Genomic DNA, 14,628 nt, shown 5'->3' on the forward strand with positions numbered 1-14,628 from the left:
TTCAGCCTTTCAAATATATATGTATGTTTTCATTTTATGATTTAGAATTTTCCTTTAGAATGTGGACTTTAACATCATTTCATTATCCTACATGTATTTGTACATTTATTTAATTTGAATTGCAAAAACGCTAATTGACATTGAAAGCACGACCCAAACACACACATGCACACACCCCCAAAGAACAAACACTACAGATTTTTATGCAAAATAATTTCATCTTTATTATCACATTTTTTTTTTTTCACTTAATGTTTGCTTTAATCAATCTCCATAGATTTGTGGGTAGACCATTTTTAGCACAAAATCTTGCCATTTGGAGATCTACATATTAAGGTAACTTGTCAAAAGCCACAGCAGCGTCTTTTGCGCGGGAATCCTGCAAGCGGCCTTTCATTACCGATTCTCATATTCATTGTGCCTTTCACAGGATTTCTATGGAAAGATCCGGCCCAGACTCTTTGACCAAGTACCTAAATGGTGTTAATATCAAGTGCATCAAATGTTTTCTTTAAAGGGGAAGTTCATCCTGAAGAAAAGTGTGTTGTAAAAAAAAAAAGCAGAAAAAATAATATAAAATATTGAAGATTTGAGGAAACTTTGTTAATGGTTAAAGAAATTTATTAGAATTTAAAAGGTTTGGATTTGTGACGTCATAAACAAGCAGCTGCCCCAAATTTTATGTAATATAAAATGCATAAATTTCATTTTTTTAATAGTTTGTGATGACTTATTCTTGTTTTTATTTTTAGGAACAGGTGTGAAATGATTTGATTAATTGAAGGTACAGTGAAAATCATTTTCAATTTTCTGAGAAAATGACATTTCACTGATTTTTTTACCAAACGATATGGAGGAAAGCTTCTCGCAAATGTCATATGATGTCAAAAATCAACAAAATAAAATTCTTTGATGGATTTTTTCAAACCTTCAGCACTATTTTTCATCATTTTTACTGCTTTTTTTCACAGTAAACTTTTTGACAAGGTGAACTTCCCCTTTAAGGATTTTAATAACCTACATAATTATATTAGATATAAAAAGTACTTTTAGAGACCAATTACAAACCCATATCAAGGGCATATCAAAATTACAAGTTTGTTATATATTTATATAATGGTGTCAGTACGAGAGGCTGATAATACAATATTGAAAATTGTAAACATTGATGTGTGTAATAAAACTAACCAGATTATGTATTCAAACGGTATAGATTACTGAAGTATGACATCATAAATTTCCTGCTGGTGCATCTCAGCCTTTTTCTGACAATATTTTGGTAGCAAACCTCTAAACACTAAACTTGACATGACTTTGTTCATGGGGCCCCAAGTATGGTCATATTGATACCTAATAGACCCCCATTGAAATCAATGAAAATTGGCCTGGTTCATAACTGTTTGATCTGAAATTTATCTGAACCAATCAGATGCATGAAATTCAGTAGCTTATAACATATGGTCAGAGAAAAGCCCCAACTCTTTGCTACATGAAATGCTCCCCCCCCCCATGGGTGTGTGGCACAGGCTGTGTGGATGTTTGTTGTGAGAGGACATTAAAGGTCAAGTCCAGCCCAGAAAAATGTCGATTTGAATCAAAAGAGAAAAATCAAGCAAGCATAATGCTGAATATTTCATCAAAATTGGATGTAAGATAAGAAAGTTATCATGTATTAAAGTTTCGCTTATATTTCACAAAAGAGTTACATGTATATCAGTGAAACGCAAATGAGAGAGTTGACGATGCCCCTCATTCACTATTTCTTTTGTTTTTATTATTTGAATCATACAATTTTTTATTTTTACAGATTTGACAAGGACCAACTGGACTGAACCATAAAATGTTATTTTACATCTGATTTTGATTAAATTTTCACTGTTATGCTTCTTGTTTTTTTCTTTTTTATTCAAATCAACTTTTCGTTGGGGTGGACTTTTCCTTTAACTAATTTCATAGAAAAGGCCACCTATAGTAAAAAAAAAAATACTATTCTTTAAAAACTTATTGGAAGGAAGGAGAGGGAAAGAGAGCGAGAGCAGGAGAGAGGAAGGGGCCCCTTGGTCTGGTCCACGTCCATTACAAGGTGGGCACCATGCTCGTCCACAGATTTTCAAAAAAAGGACCCTAAATAAGCAATCTTGCTTTGATCTAATGTCAACGGGGCTTTCACACAGCCAAATCTTGGGACCCCATTGGATAGATTCCCACCAAATGCTCTGCCAAAATATTGTTTAAAAAAACGCTGGAAGGCAAAATGAGATTTTTTGGACGTCATTGCTTCGGTACTCTATTTCTAAATGCAACAAGTGAATATAGTGTCTTAAAAAATTATGAATGATTTTTCATCCTTCTTTTCTTTATATTGGATTAGGGAAGACAAATAAATGCAAGATGTTTTTTTCATCTAAACTGTAGGACTCATTTATTTTTCTATTGTATTATCTTTATGAAGTTATGAACACAAACTTTTTATGCCATTGTAAATAGAGCAGGGAAAAAGTGCAAATATGAATATATATATTAACCTTTATTATTATCAAGTGCAATTTTATACTGCATAAACACATTTTAAATATTCAGAAACAATGAGGCTTGCAAATAATGATGGCAAACACATGTGAATCTATTGATTATTAATATTTGTATTATCATGTACAAATAGATATCAATAAACCACTTATACACTGCAAAATTTATTTTCATTTGCTTGTATTTATTAGTGTTTAATTATTCCATGCTGACAATTAATATTAAAAATACAGCTAATCTGATTGAGACCTTTGAAAGGTACAATGCCCTATACAAGAACTGTTCTGTTGTTGTTGTTATTATTATCATTAATATTACTTTTATTATATCATAAAATAAATTGTTCAATACCCTAATTGCTTTTTATTTTAATAGGATCCTTGGGTTTCAGTGGCATTATTATTTTTTTTTCACGTTTTACCTTAATTGTTTCAAGGTACATATTATAGGACTTTTAAGGCATGGATAATGAAAAAGCAAAAATTTAAGAATTTCCAGGTTTTCATGGACCCATAAGAACCTTGGACTATTGCCACCTTCTACTGAAAACTTGGGGAAAAGAGCAAAGCAAAGAAGATTATTAAAGCTGATCAATGAATTTCTGTATTGCACTTTTCATAGAAAGATTATTATTTTTCTTTACAAAGTACGGAGTCGGATATAGAAATGCAGCCACCCCCCCCCCCCACACACACACAAACAAAATGAGGTCCCACATGGATCAGTTAACTTACATTGCATTAAATGATTGGGACTGAAAGTGATTTCACATTGCAGAAAAATAGACACGTAATAGTACGATCAATATGATCAAATATGATGATTTTTCAATGAGAGTTAACACGTTTTCGTAAGTCTTTTGCAGCATAGTCAAAATTGAGCTAAAATCTTCTTAAGTACAATATTTGATACAAACAATTTTTTTTCAACAGCTGTGTGCAATGCAGTTGATGCCACAACTAAACTGTATAGCATGTAGGATGGGGTGGGGTGTCCACAGTTTCAAATTTAGAAGCTTTCTTTTTTGCCTATGGATTACACAAAAAATATTCAATAGTTGTAATCTTCGTCAGTTTTGTTCTCTGTGATAATGCCTAACATTTTGTACTAAAAATTGATGAGACTTTGCTTGTTAACTTTTCCTAATGGCTGTTTAAAACCGATTGTCTGGACACACATCCTGTCCATACACACACTTTTCATGTGGCTCTCATGGATTTTTTTTTTACTATGACTTTGTGACAAGGTAGCTCCAATGACTTGACATAATCAACTCAAGTTGAAAATGCAAATCTGTTGAAAATCTCAGCAGAATAGGAAAAAAAAATGTTTTTTTTACAGATCTTCTTGTATCTCATGCTTGGTTGAATTTCACAACTAAACATTTTTTTACAGAAAGAAGAGCAAGAACTCTTCTTTCAAATAAACTTATTTAAACTGTTAATTGTGGTGCTCAAATTATCATTTTGGCTTAGTAAAGAGAAACTTGCCTGGCGGCTCATTGTTGATTTGGATTCTGGAGCTTCAGTGGTAGAGCACCCACATTATGAACAGGAGGTCATGGGTTCTATTGCGAGCAGAGTCATACCAAAGACTTGCAAAATGGGACCTTCTGTCTTCTTGTCAGGCGCTTGACTTTTGAGAATGGAGACAATAACACGCAGGGGCCCATATGGAAGCATGAATTGAAAACATCCCCACTTATCAACCAACAGACCAGTCAACCACACAGCATGCCTCGTTTTCAATCTGCAGGAATGCGTCCCGTCGCTCCAAGAACAAAAGTCGCAGAAAAATGACCGTTTAAAAAAAATCAAACTCAGCGGAAATCCATGGATCCACAGAGAAATCTCATGATGCCTGTTTAGAGGTTACATGGACCTATCCACGGAGGATTATTGTATTGTTACTGGGGGTGCTGAGCATTGTCACAGCACCCCCAGTAACAATAGATAATCCTCCGTGGCCAGGTCCATGAGAGGTTACCCGTTAACTCAATTTGGAAGTTCATCTGGAGTGGACGAAAGTATTGCAATTATGGTGGCAAGAATTCCAACTAATGGATCAATCAACATAGCTCGCCTTATTTCAAATCAAAGTACCTTATATTGAATGGCCAAACATTCTACAGACAGAGTCTGACATCTTTTTTGAGATCAGGTCAAGTAGGTTGTGTCATGTTCTTCCCGAGTCTGTTGGTATATCATCTTCTGTCAGGCATTTCTCTTGGTGCTTGAAGTAATCACGAACCAGTCCTTTTGCATGTTTCTTCACTGTGAAACGGAGACATGACAAGTGGTCAACAAAAAATTGTCAAAAAACATTGTTTTTAAGAGCTCCCCAAGACCCACAAAAGAACATTAACAGTCCTTTTCAGAACTATCATGTGGCAATAAACCTAAGGCTTGTAAAACCTTCTTTACAATGAAAATTCATCTTTCATATGCCAAAGTTATATGCATTGATACTTAATTAGACTACAAACACAATTTAATCGCAGAATAATATGGAAGAGACATTTTTTTAAATCAAAGATACTTAAATAAAGAAATCACAAAAGATTTTGCAAGACCATGATTCATGAATGATGGTGGCTTTTGTTCAAGAAAGGGAAAGAAAGACTAGAAGGGCCTAGAAGGAAGAATGTTTTAAAGATCATTCTGAATTCATACGTTTCATAATATATGCATGACACCCTTATTGTGATGTCACTCATCTCGTTTATCCTGGGAAATTGGTTAGACACAGTGTACACAACACCAGGCATTAATCAGAATGTTTCTCTTTTAAAGCGATTTCAACTACATTGAAACATTATTTTTCTTGGGATTTCATTTGTAGTTCTATTGATAAATCCTGATTCTTCCCAATGCTTGGGATTCATGGTTAAATATTTCTTTCAATATCTCAATCATGATTCATGGCCTGTGCTATCTTGTATCTCTTAGGAAAAATGCTGTCAACTCTCAAGCCCCTATGATAATGAATTTTAGCACCACATGTGTTTAATATGAAATGCATGAATTGGATAATGAATGAAGAAATTGGAGTGTTGTGGCCCAAGTGGATTAGTCTCAAGACTTTGAAAGAGAGAGTCGTGGGATTGAATAAAAGTCACAGCGTGATTTCCTTCAGCAAGTAACTGATCCATATTTTGCAACAATCAACCAAGGTGATGTAAATGGGTACATGTACCTGGCACAAATTTATTTTGGGTTAGAAAGGCTATAAATAGTACAAAAAAACTTACCTGTAACTTTGGTGACCAGCTTATTGTCAGTCAGTTGATGTGACAAACATCTTGCCAAGGACTTGAATAGAGGCTACACAATAAAGAAAACGTAATGTAACATTTTGGTATCAATAATAAATTAAAATGTATAATAATAATGACAAGAACAACAATAAGAATAGCAGTATTGATTGCTGGCCTTGCATCTTACAACAAAATACAGTGTCAAATTCAGTGTTGGAAGCTGGCTTTTCCATAACAAAGTACGCTGATGACATTGTTCTTCAGGTCTCCTTAATACAACAATGTCAATGATAATTTCAGTCAAATAGAAAAATATGTCAATTGGTGTGATATTCACAATCTAGTCTTGAATGTTAGCAAAACCAAGGAAATCATTGTTGATTTTCGGCGTTACATACATCGCTAAAGCACATAAGCTTTTGATTATTTTTACATAATTGTTCCATTGATCAGGTTACTGAATATAAATATATTGGGACAGTGATTGACAATAAACTGAATTTTGCTGGAAACTAAAAGCTAACCAAAAGTTGTACTTTTTGAGTAAGCTCAGAAAATTTTGTGTTGATAACTGCATCCTCGTTCTTTTTTACCAATCTTTCATACAGAGCATGATAACGTTTTAACTTGTTATGTATCTACATGTATGGCAACCTTGCAAAGGAAAATACCAAGAAGCTAGAAAAACCAAGGAAGATCGCTCAGCTAACTGCTGATACATGCAGATCTTCCCTCCGTCAGTTCACTCTTTTCACAACAAGCTCTTCTCAAAGTTCACAAACTAAGGAATGACCCGACACTACCGATTCAATCATTCTAGTATGAGGCATTTGTGTTCCAAATTCCCCCTGCAATCGTTTCAGGTTTTATTTTGTTCCAAACTCTATCCATATTTCCAATAGCAACGCTAATAGATTAGCTTACTTTCTCGGCCCCATAACAACCTTCCTTGGCTGACTATTTTGAATTTCCTCTAATGTTACTCTTCAAAATCTTTTATGCAATTACACTTTTACTTGTATACATACATGTACATGTATCTCTAGTTGTTTCGACCCGGTCTCGACTTACTTTTTAAAATGTTTCAAGATCAGGGGCCCGTTTCATAAAGAGTTACAACTGTTGTAACTTTGCCATTATGGCAACTACCATGGTAAACCTTGATTTTTATTGGCTGCTGAGCCTCGTTGCCATGGTAGTTGCCATAATGGCAATGTTAAAGTCCTTTATGAAATGGGGCCCCTGGCCTTATATGCATACAAGTCTTTTAAAAGTTTTATATTCTAAATCTACAGGGTTTCCCCCTTTTCAAGCATATTTTAAGACTAGCTATCTATACACAAAGTCAATGAGAGACCACAGCAGTGTGAGTTTCTTCCCCCTTTAATATAACACACCTTGGAAGCAATTTTGCCTTCTTTGTAGTGGGGAGTGAGGTACTTCACGACAGCATCGGCAACGATCTTATTGAGCCCTTGCGACATCTTGTTCTCCTGGCGTTTGTCTTCCAATGACTCTCCCGTTGCTCTCTCGTTGTCTTCGACCTTGGGGTCAAAGGTCACATGTTTTCTTGGACTTCCTGTGAGGGCGCTGTTGTCCACAGGGTTCAGTCTTCTGATGGAAAGTGACGACTTGATCTGCAAATGTACAAATATTTTGAGGATGCCGAGGGAAAAGGTAAGATAGAAAAGAAAGATGGAAACAGATGAGAAGGGAACTTAAAAAATTTACAGGGGAGCGTTTTCATCAACATCTTTGTCCGACAAACTCTCAGATCTTAATTCTTACCTTAATTTTTATTGGCTGAGAAGCACAGTTCCTATGGTAATTGTTGGATAAATCAGGGCTTGCCAGATAAAACATCCTTTCATGAAACACTCCCCAAATGTTTAGAAAATTAACCTTAAAATCACATAAAGCATGAACGTCCGACTCCCCTAAAGTTGGGACCCTCATAAAATTATGTCTCTGTTTACTTCTTCTTATCATAAGTTGTAATCTGCCATACTTTGGCAAAAGGAGCAAGTTACAAAAGTATCATTTGTTGTAAATGAGCAATGTGTGTTCGTCATTTACGTACATACTGTAGGCATCAATGCAATTTAACAGCATATTCTCTTCAATATCTTTCCCTAGAACAGTCAGACTGCAGGTCCCAAGTATAAAGTGGCTTCTTTCATCCAAGTGATATTCATGACTTGAGATGTTTTGCATATTTAATGAGCTTGATGCGGACCAAAACACCTCTTTTCATTCGGTCATTGCTGCTCTAATTGTGCATCGAATTTCATGAATTTGGTACCATTGTAAAGAAGAAGAATCATCCTTTCAGGTCATGTGTTTGAATTTATTCAAAGATTTTGTAATATAGGTTAAAATTTTGATCTAAAATATGCTACAAAATATTTATTTTCACCTGACAAAAGCTGCTATTTTCACACTTTATTTTTGTTTGAGCCCAAATGATTTTTATATCATGATAAAGCTGAATATGTATGCTTTGCAATGATATAGGTTTCAAAATAAGAATTGGTTTAATCGGGTCAAGATCACACTTTTCATTTGCCAAGTACATAAAGCAGCTTGAAAACAAGAATACTGCACTCTGATTGGTCAAAAAGACCACACAATGGCAAATTCCAATGGTTCCAGTGCCTGGGTTCGTGGGAAGGTCACACTTCCCATGTGGTAATCTCCTCAAATACCCCGCGCCTGTTGTTCTGTGAACCTTATCCAGCCAATCAGAACTATGGATTTCATGCAAGTACAAAATTTCAGAAATCTCGTCTTGTACCTTGGTGGGAAAAGTGTGATCTTGACCCGATTAAAAGGTGCCGCATATCAAGAGTGGCATTGTGAGAAAGTACAGAAGTTCAGCTTTATGGTGATATAGATATCATTGAGGCTCAAAATAAAAAGTTTTGCACAATTTGCAAAAGAAAACAGAGGAAGAAAATTCAGTTTTGAGGCACATTTTCAGGCCAGAAATTTACTTATTTAACAAAATATTGTATACAAAATAAATGACCAATATGAAAGAGTAACTTTTACTCTACCTGATGGTGCAATAATATTTCATTTAACTTGAGGTTAAAACAGGTAAATTCTTAGAGAAAGAAACTCTCACGAATCACAAGATTTTGCAAGGAGGAGGATTCAGCCACGAGATGATTTGGATGAATCTGGCCTTTTTGCTCATTAGCATAGGGACCTGCGGTCTGACTGAGAACCATCATTTCTTCCCCAAATTTTGCCTGAACGTGTAATATAAAAAGGGTGTTTCAAAAACAACAATAACTCAAATTTGACTTATGTGTCACTTGTTTCCTTTTGCCACTGTTGGGCAGTAATACCATCACATATCATGGTATGGGTAATTAGTTAAAGAGAAGTAACAAATGATTTCTTCCATTGTAACTTTGCTCGACACCCGACCTACATTGATGTTTATGTACAAGGAGTTCCAGTGAAAATCGTTATTGTGAATCAGGTGTTGGGAAATCAAGGAATTGGACCAACTACATGTACATGTAGTATCAAACTTAACAGCCATACACCTATAGTTCTTCTAGTAAGTATATTACAAAGGGGCCCGTAACACAAAGTTTAGCAATGACCGTAGAACATTTTTTTACGATTGATTGCATTGACTACAATGTACAATCTATCATGAAAATCAAGTGTACAATTAATTGCTAACCTTTGTGTTACAGGAACCAGGTGTCATAAAAAAAGTTGAAGGTCTATCTTACCTCTGTCTCCCAAGAAGATGAGCCTTCACCTACTCCTGGACTACAGTCAGCAGCATTGGCCGATTGTCTGTTTTTCCTTGTTGCTTCATGTGATCCAACAAACCCATTCTCATAAACAATCGACCCACCAGATTCTGATTTTATTGCTTCCCATTTCACTACTATAGGATTGTTCCTTGGAACAGAAAGACTGTCTTCTTTCTGGCTAACATCCAGATTCTTTGATGTCATTGATGCTGATGTATTGTTTTTTGTATAGTCTTCAGAAAGGATATCCTCTTGGGAGCATAGCGCACCCCTACTTCTTCTGGTCATGTCGCTGTCTGTAGTACTTGTTCTACCCGTAATGCCGGTATCAAACCTATTTTCTTGCGATTGCACTTCTTTTGATTGTCCTCCTGTCCTTGTGGCTTCGGAAGCATGTAGGTATGGATGTTCATCAGGAACAGTAGGTATCTTGCTTCCGCCCATCTGGTCATCATGGTGTGTCAGTTGACCTTGCTTTTTAGTCCTACAGTCTTCCATGTGTGTGGTTGTTTCCATGCATTTCTTTTTCATTGGCAACCTAGTGGAGTCTCTGTCGTCACTCCTCTCCACTTTACTGTCCACCATCCATCATCTTCTATTTCTTCTTCAGCTGCATCGTATTCCTCCACACCGAACTCCTCCCCCTCTAGGAAGCTGCACCCTAGGTTGTCATCGCAGTCCCCATCCTCAAAGCCCTCCACCTCGTCCATTTCAACACCCTCAGGGATTCGTTCTGCTCCCGCATCACCGATCCACAGACCTTCCATCCCCTCCTCCTCGGCTGCTAAGTCGCCATCCATCCCCTCCCGTTTCCTCTTCTTCACCTGTCCATCTGACGTCACTAAAGCCGATGCCTTCACGAATCCCCCTGACGATTTCACCTTGGTCTGAGCCTCCCCTTTCTTTCTAAGACCACCTCCCTTGGCAGGTGGCCCAAAGTTTAGAGTAGTCTGTCTGGAGTTGTCTTCACCTTTCTTGGGTGCGTTGGCAGCCAGTAGAGACGCCGCCGTGCAGAACCCGGGAAGCGCTGGTAATCTTGGGCCATTGGATGCAGTGCTTGATGGAGCCTACAGGGTATAGAACATGAAAAGAACACTTCATACATCACAAATTTGATATCACATGATAGAGCTACTACTGACTGGCACTGCATATGTTCACTTGGTCTTCAAGCGATAGATCTACTTCTCAGGTAGTCAAATACCACATGGCTAAACCAATTTTGCCTACGATCAATTTGGTCTAATTTTTGCTTGGTCCTACGCTAAACTTGGTCCTAATACCTTTAAAGTCTAATTTTCATTTAGTCTAATGCCCAGCTGGTCTTACTTCATTTTGCCTTCTTACTATCTTCTGTTTTGGCAAATGCAAAACTGGCTCATAGGCAGTATATCTGAAATGACTCGCAACAATGAAATGTTTGTGCACATGAATTAAGTAAGTGTTTCGGTGAGGCGTATAGAAACAAGAAAAAAGAAATGAGTACAAAGCAACAGTTTTGGAGTATACATGTAAATCACCTTGCATGACAGAGGTTCCTTCAGTGTATCCTCTTCATCTGTCACAGAAATAAAAAGATCATGCAGACGGCCTTCTTTCGTCTTCTTACCTATTTCTCCAACCTATCAAAAAGACAGGGAATATTAAAATATTCATAATTATGACATACCATATGAAAATAGAACGTGAGGAAAAGAGCTCCGAGTAGTCATGTCGAGTTTTGTAATATTTTGACACCATTTTCAGGAACTGATATATAAACCTAAACAGGTTATTCAAATAAGGAAACTAAATCAATTAGGTATCAAAAGGAGATGATTCTTTATTCAAAATAATGTACCGGTAACTAAACTCAAAGCAACAATAATGCAACAAATAAGGTAACTTCAAAGCCGCACATACGGAAGTAAAAGTTGCTCACAAAACAATGCGGTATCTACTTATTGTGAAAACACACGGAGGGGAAACATCAAGGACAGGCAGATTTCACCAACCCCCCCCCCCCTCGGCCTTTTAGGGCTAATGGTTGTCAGACTTTAGTAGGCGTTCTACACATAATTTGGTATCATATCTCCAAATGGCCAGAACAGGTATTCCTTTCTTCTCTTTGTTAACCCTCAAATTACATCTTGCTAGAGGAGAATGAAACCCTTGGTACAAGGTGCTCGTACACAAACAGGACACTCATTGAATAAGATCAACAAATGTTTGAGAATATCTCTACATACTGTAGATGGTGCTATACATATTTCTGTTATAATTATATTTATTTTTTTATTACCTGACCAAATACTTTTGCCTTGTATAGATTGCATGTCTTGGCTGCTTGCATGGCTGAGTACTCAGCTGATATTGCACATCTTTGGATTTTGTAGTCACTAAAAAAGGATTCAAAATAAAATGTACTACAATCTTTAAAGGGATGCTCCGGGTTGAAAATATTTATATCTAAATAAATAGAGTAAATTTCACAGAGCAAAATGCTGAAAACGTCATCGAAATCGGATAACACATAACAAAGTTATTGAATTTTAACTTTAGCAATATTTTGTAAAAATAGTTATATGCACACCATCATAAATATTCATTAGGTGGGCTGATGATGTCACATCCCCACTTTCTTTTTCTTATGATATTACATGAAATCATATTTGTTTCATTTTTTCATACATGTGTGAAGTATTTGTCTTCTTTGTAATGAAATAGGTTGCAGCAATGGATATCTAATGCTTTAAATCAATTGTCAATCCAATTTTTTTCAGTTCTTGGTAGAAAAAATGTGAATAAACTTTAATGTAATATAACAAAATACAAAAGAACAAGTGGGGATACGACATTATCAATTTGCTCACTGAATATGCATTAAGACATGCCTAGAACTGTTTCATCGGAATAATGCAAATCTTTAAAATGCCATAACTTTTTTATTCCTTGTCCGATTTTAATCAAATTTTCAGTGTTTTGTTTGTCTGATTTTTCTTTATCTGTTTAATTCGTATTATTTTCAGCCTGGAGCATCCCTTTAGAGATAAATGAAAGCAGTCGCAGTACATAATCATTTCATGAGAAAGCCTAGAAAACCAAGGTCAATTTTAACTAAATTATTGAAGATCTAAATCTTGTTCAGTTACATTAACTGAACTTTGTGAAATCATGAAATCTAAACATAAGGAAATCAAACTGGGGACTGACAATGCTTTAAAAGTTAATTTAAAAAAAGTAGAACTTCATAACATTTAAAAAATAAATTAAAAGTATAACTAACTTGGAGGTGAGACCATTTGACTCGTCAGAGAAGGCAGCGTTGATGTTTGCTCTCAAAGCCTTCTCAAGAAGCTGCATACAATGTTCTCTTACCTGACGGGATAAAGAATGCATTTCAAATGTGACCTTTTCTCCAATTATCAACGGACATACTTTTAACTTTTAAGATGTACAATTGCTTCTTAAAGGAGAATGAAACTCTTGGAGCAAGTTAGCTTTTGTGAAAGCAGAAAAATCAAAGAATAAGATCAACAAAAGTTTGAGTAAAATAGGACTAGCAATAGAAGAGTTATGAGCATTTGAATGTCGAGATCACTAATGCTATGGAGATCCTCCTATTGGCAATGCGACCAAGATCTATGATGTCACAGATGAACAACTCTCCCCTTTTGGACACTGAAAATATACCCCAAAACATCTCTTTTTGCTCATTCTAATCATATGACAAACGATTCATCACTGATATAATGTTGTGAAACCTCTGTATACTTGTCCTCTCATAAAAAGAACACCTCACCTTGTGATAGACTCTATAAAAGTGAGAATATAAGTGAAATAAGTACTAAAGTAATGAGGGAGTTGTACGTGTGTGACATCACAGATCTTGGTCGCATTGCCAATGGGAGGATATACATGGCATTAGTGATCTCAATATTCAAATGCTCATAACTTTCTTATTATTCATTCAATCTTCCTCAAACTTTCAACAATATGTTTCTTTGATTTTTCTCTTTGATATGGATTCAGCTGGTTTCAAGGGTTTCATTCTCCTTTAAGGGAAACCAAAATACAAGGAGAGAATCAATCTTATGGTAAAGAATAAAATGAGAGGAGCAATCAAAGACATGTGTCATCAAAATCGGTTATAGAATAAGTGAGTTATGGAAGTTTGAAAAGTCTTGTTGTACTTTCTATGGGGATTCTCAAAAAATTGGCAAATATGCTTCAAAAAGGCTGATTTTGTGGACAACTCTCCATTTGTCTTGTACACTAATTCTCAGATTTTCCCCTTTATTTCACATATTTCACATTGTCTCCTGACCATGACATATGTGGTGTGAATTATATTTTCCCATGACACATGTCATGCTCAGGAGGCAAGATGCAATTTGAATCTGAAAATTTGTTTACAAAACAAATGGAGAGTTGTCCACATTTTGCAGTATGTTTGCCAATTTGAGGATCCCCAAAGAAAGTACAAGAGGACTTTTCAAACGTCCATAACTTGCGTATTTCATAACCAATTTCTATGAAACTTGGTTTAAATTGTTCCTTTCATTTTACTCTTTCGAATAAGAATGCTTCTCTTCTTGGCTTTTGTTTCCTTTAAAGCCTGTCTAAACCTTTGGTAAAGGGTCAATAATCTGAATTGTACTTGAGTATCATCTGAAATTCCAATCTTAAAAACTTGTAGTAGCTGTTTGATCTTTTTCCAAAAGCCTGTTCTCTGTGAAAAATTTAAATAATCATATCAAACATATCTAGTGCCCTCTCTTGGCGATATTTCTGTTTTCCTTTAGAAGAGCCCTTGGAGCATCTATCTTACAAATGAAGGGAAGCTACAGAAAATGGTTATATCCTGAAATTTTCAGCCCAGTCCGTGCTTTGAAATAGGTTTTATATCAAACAGAAAAACCATGCAGATACAGGTGTATGATATTTAAATGGGGCAACTGATTGAAATACATTTTCATGAAAAATCACAAAATTTATCCTTTCATATCCTCCACATAACAATTTCAGGGCATGCATATTCATATAATCTAGTAATAAAGTTTTAAAGTCATAACCATATTTTCA

The 14,628-nt window shown here is 35.7% G+C and overlaps 1 protein-coding gene across 1 annotated transcript in view; it reads right to left on the reverse strand.

Moving 5' to 3' along the window:
- Positions 1-2,905: 2,905 nt before the first annotated feature.
- LOC129261177 (ATP-dependent DNA helicase Q5-like) overlaps positions 2,906-14,628 on the reverse strand; it is a 29,222-nt gene continuing 17,499 nt past the window's right edge. The window contains 8 exon segments of the mRNA XM_054899239.2: positions 2,906-4,802; positions 5,780-5,852; positions 7,183-7,422; positions 9,538-10,151; positions 10,154-10,631; positions 11,085-11,186; positions 11,846-11,942; positions 12,830-12,921. Of these exon segments, the coding sequence (XP_054755214.2) occupies positions 4,705-4,802; positions 5,780-5,852; positions 7,183-7,422; positions 9,538-10,151; positions 10,154-10,631; positions 11,085-11,186; positions 11,846-11,942; positions 12,830-12,921 (1,794 nt within the window). The 3' untranslated portion in view covers positions 2,906-4,704.

The sequence above is a fragment of the Lytechinus pictus genome, chromosome 5 (genome assembly GCF_037042905.1).
Source record: "Lytechinus pictus isolate F3 Inbred chromosome 5, Lp3.0, whole genome shotgun sequence".
NCBI lineage: Eukaryota > Metazoa > Echinodermata > Echinoidea > Temnopleuroida > Toxopneustidae > Lytechinus > Lytechinus pictus.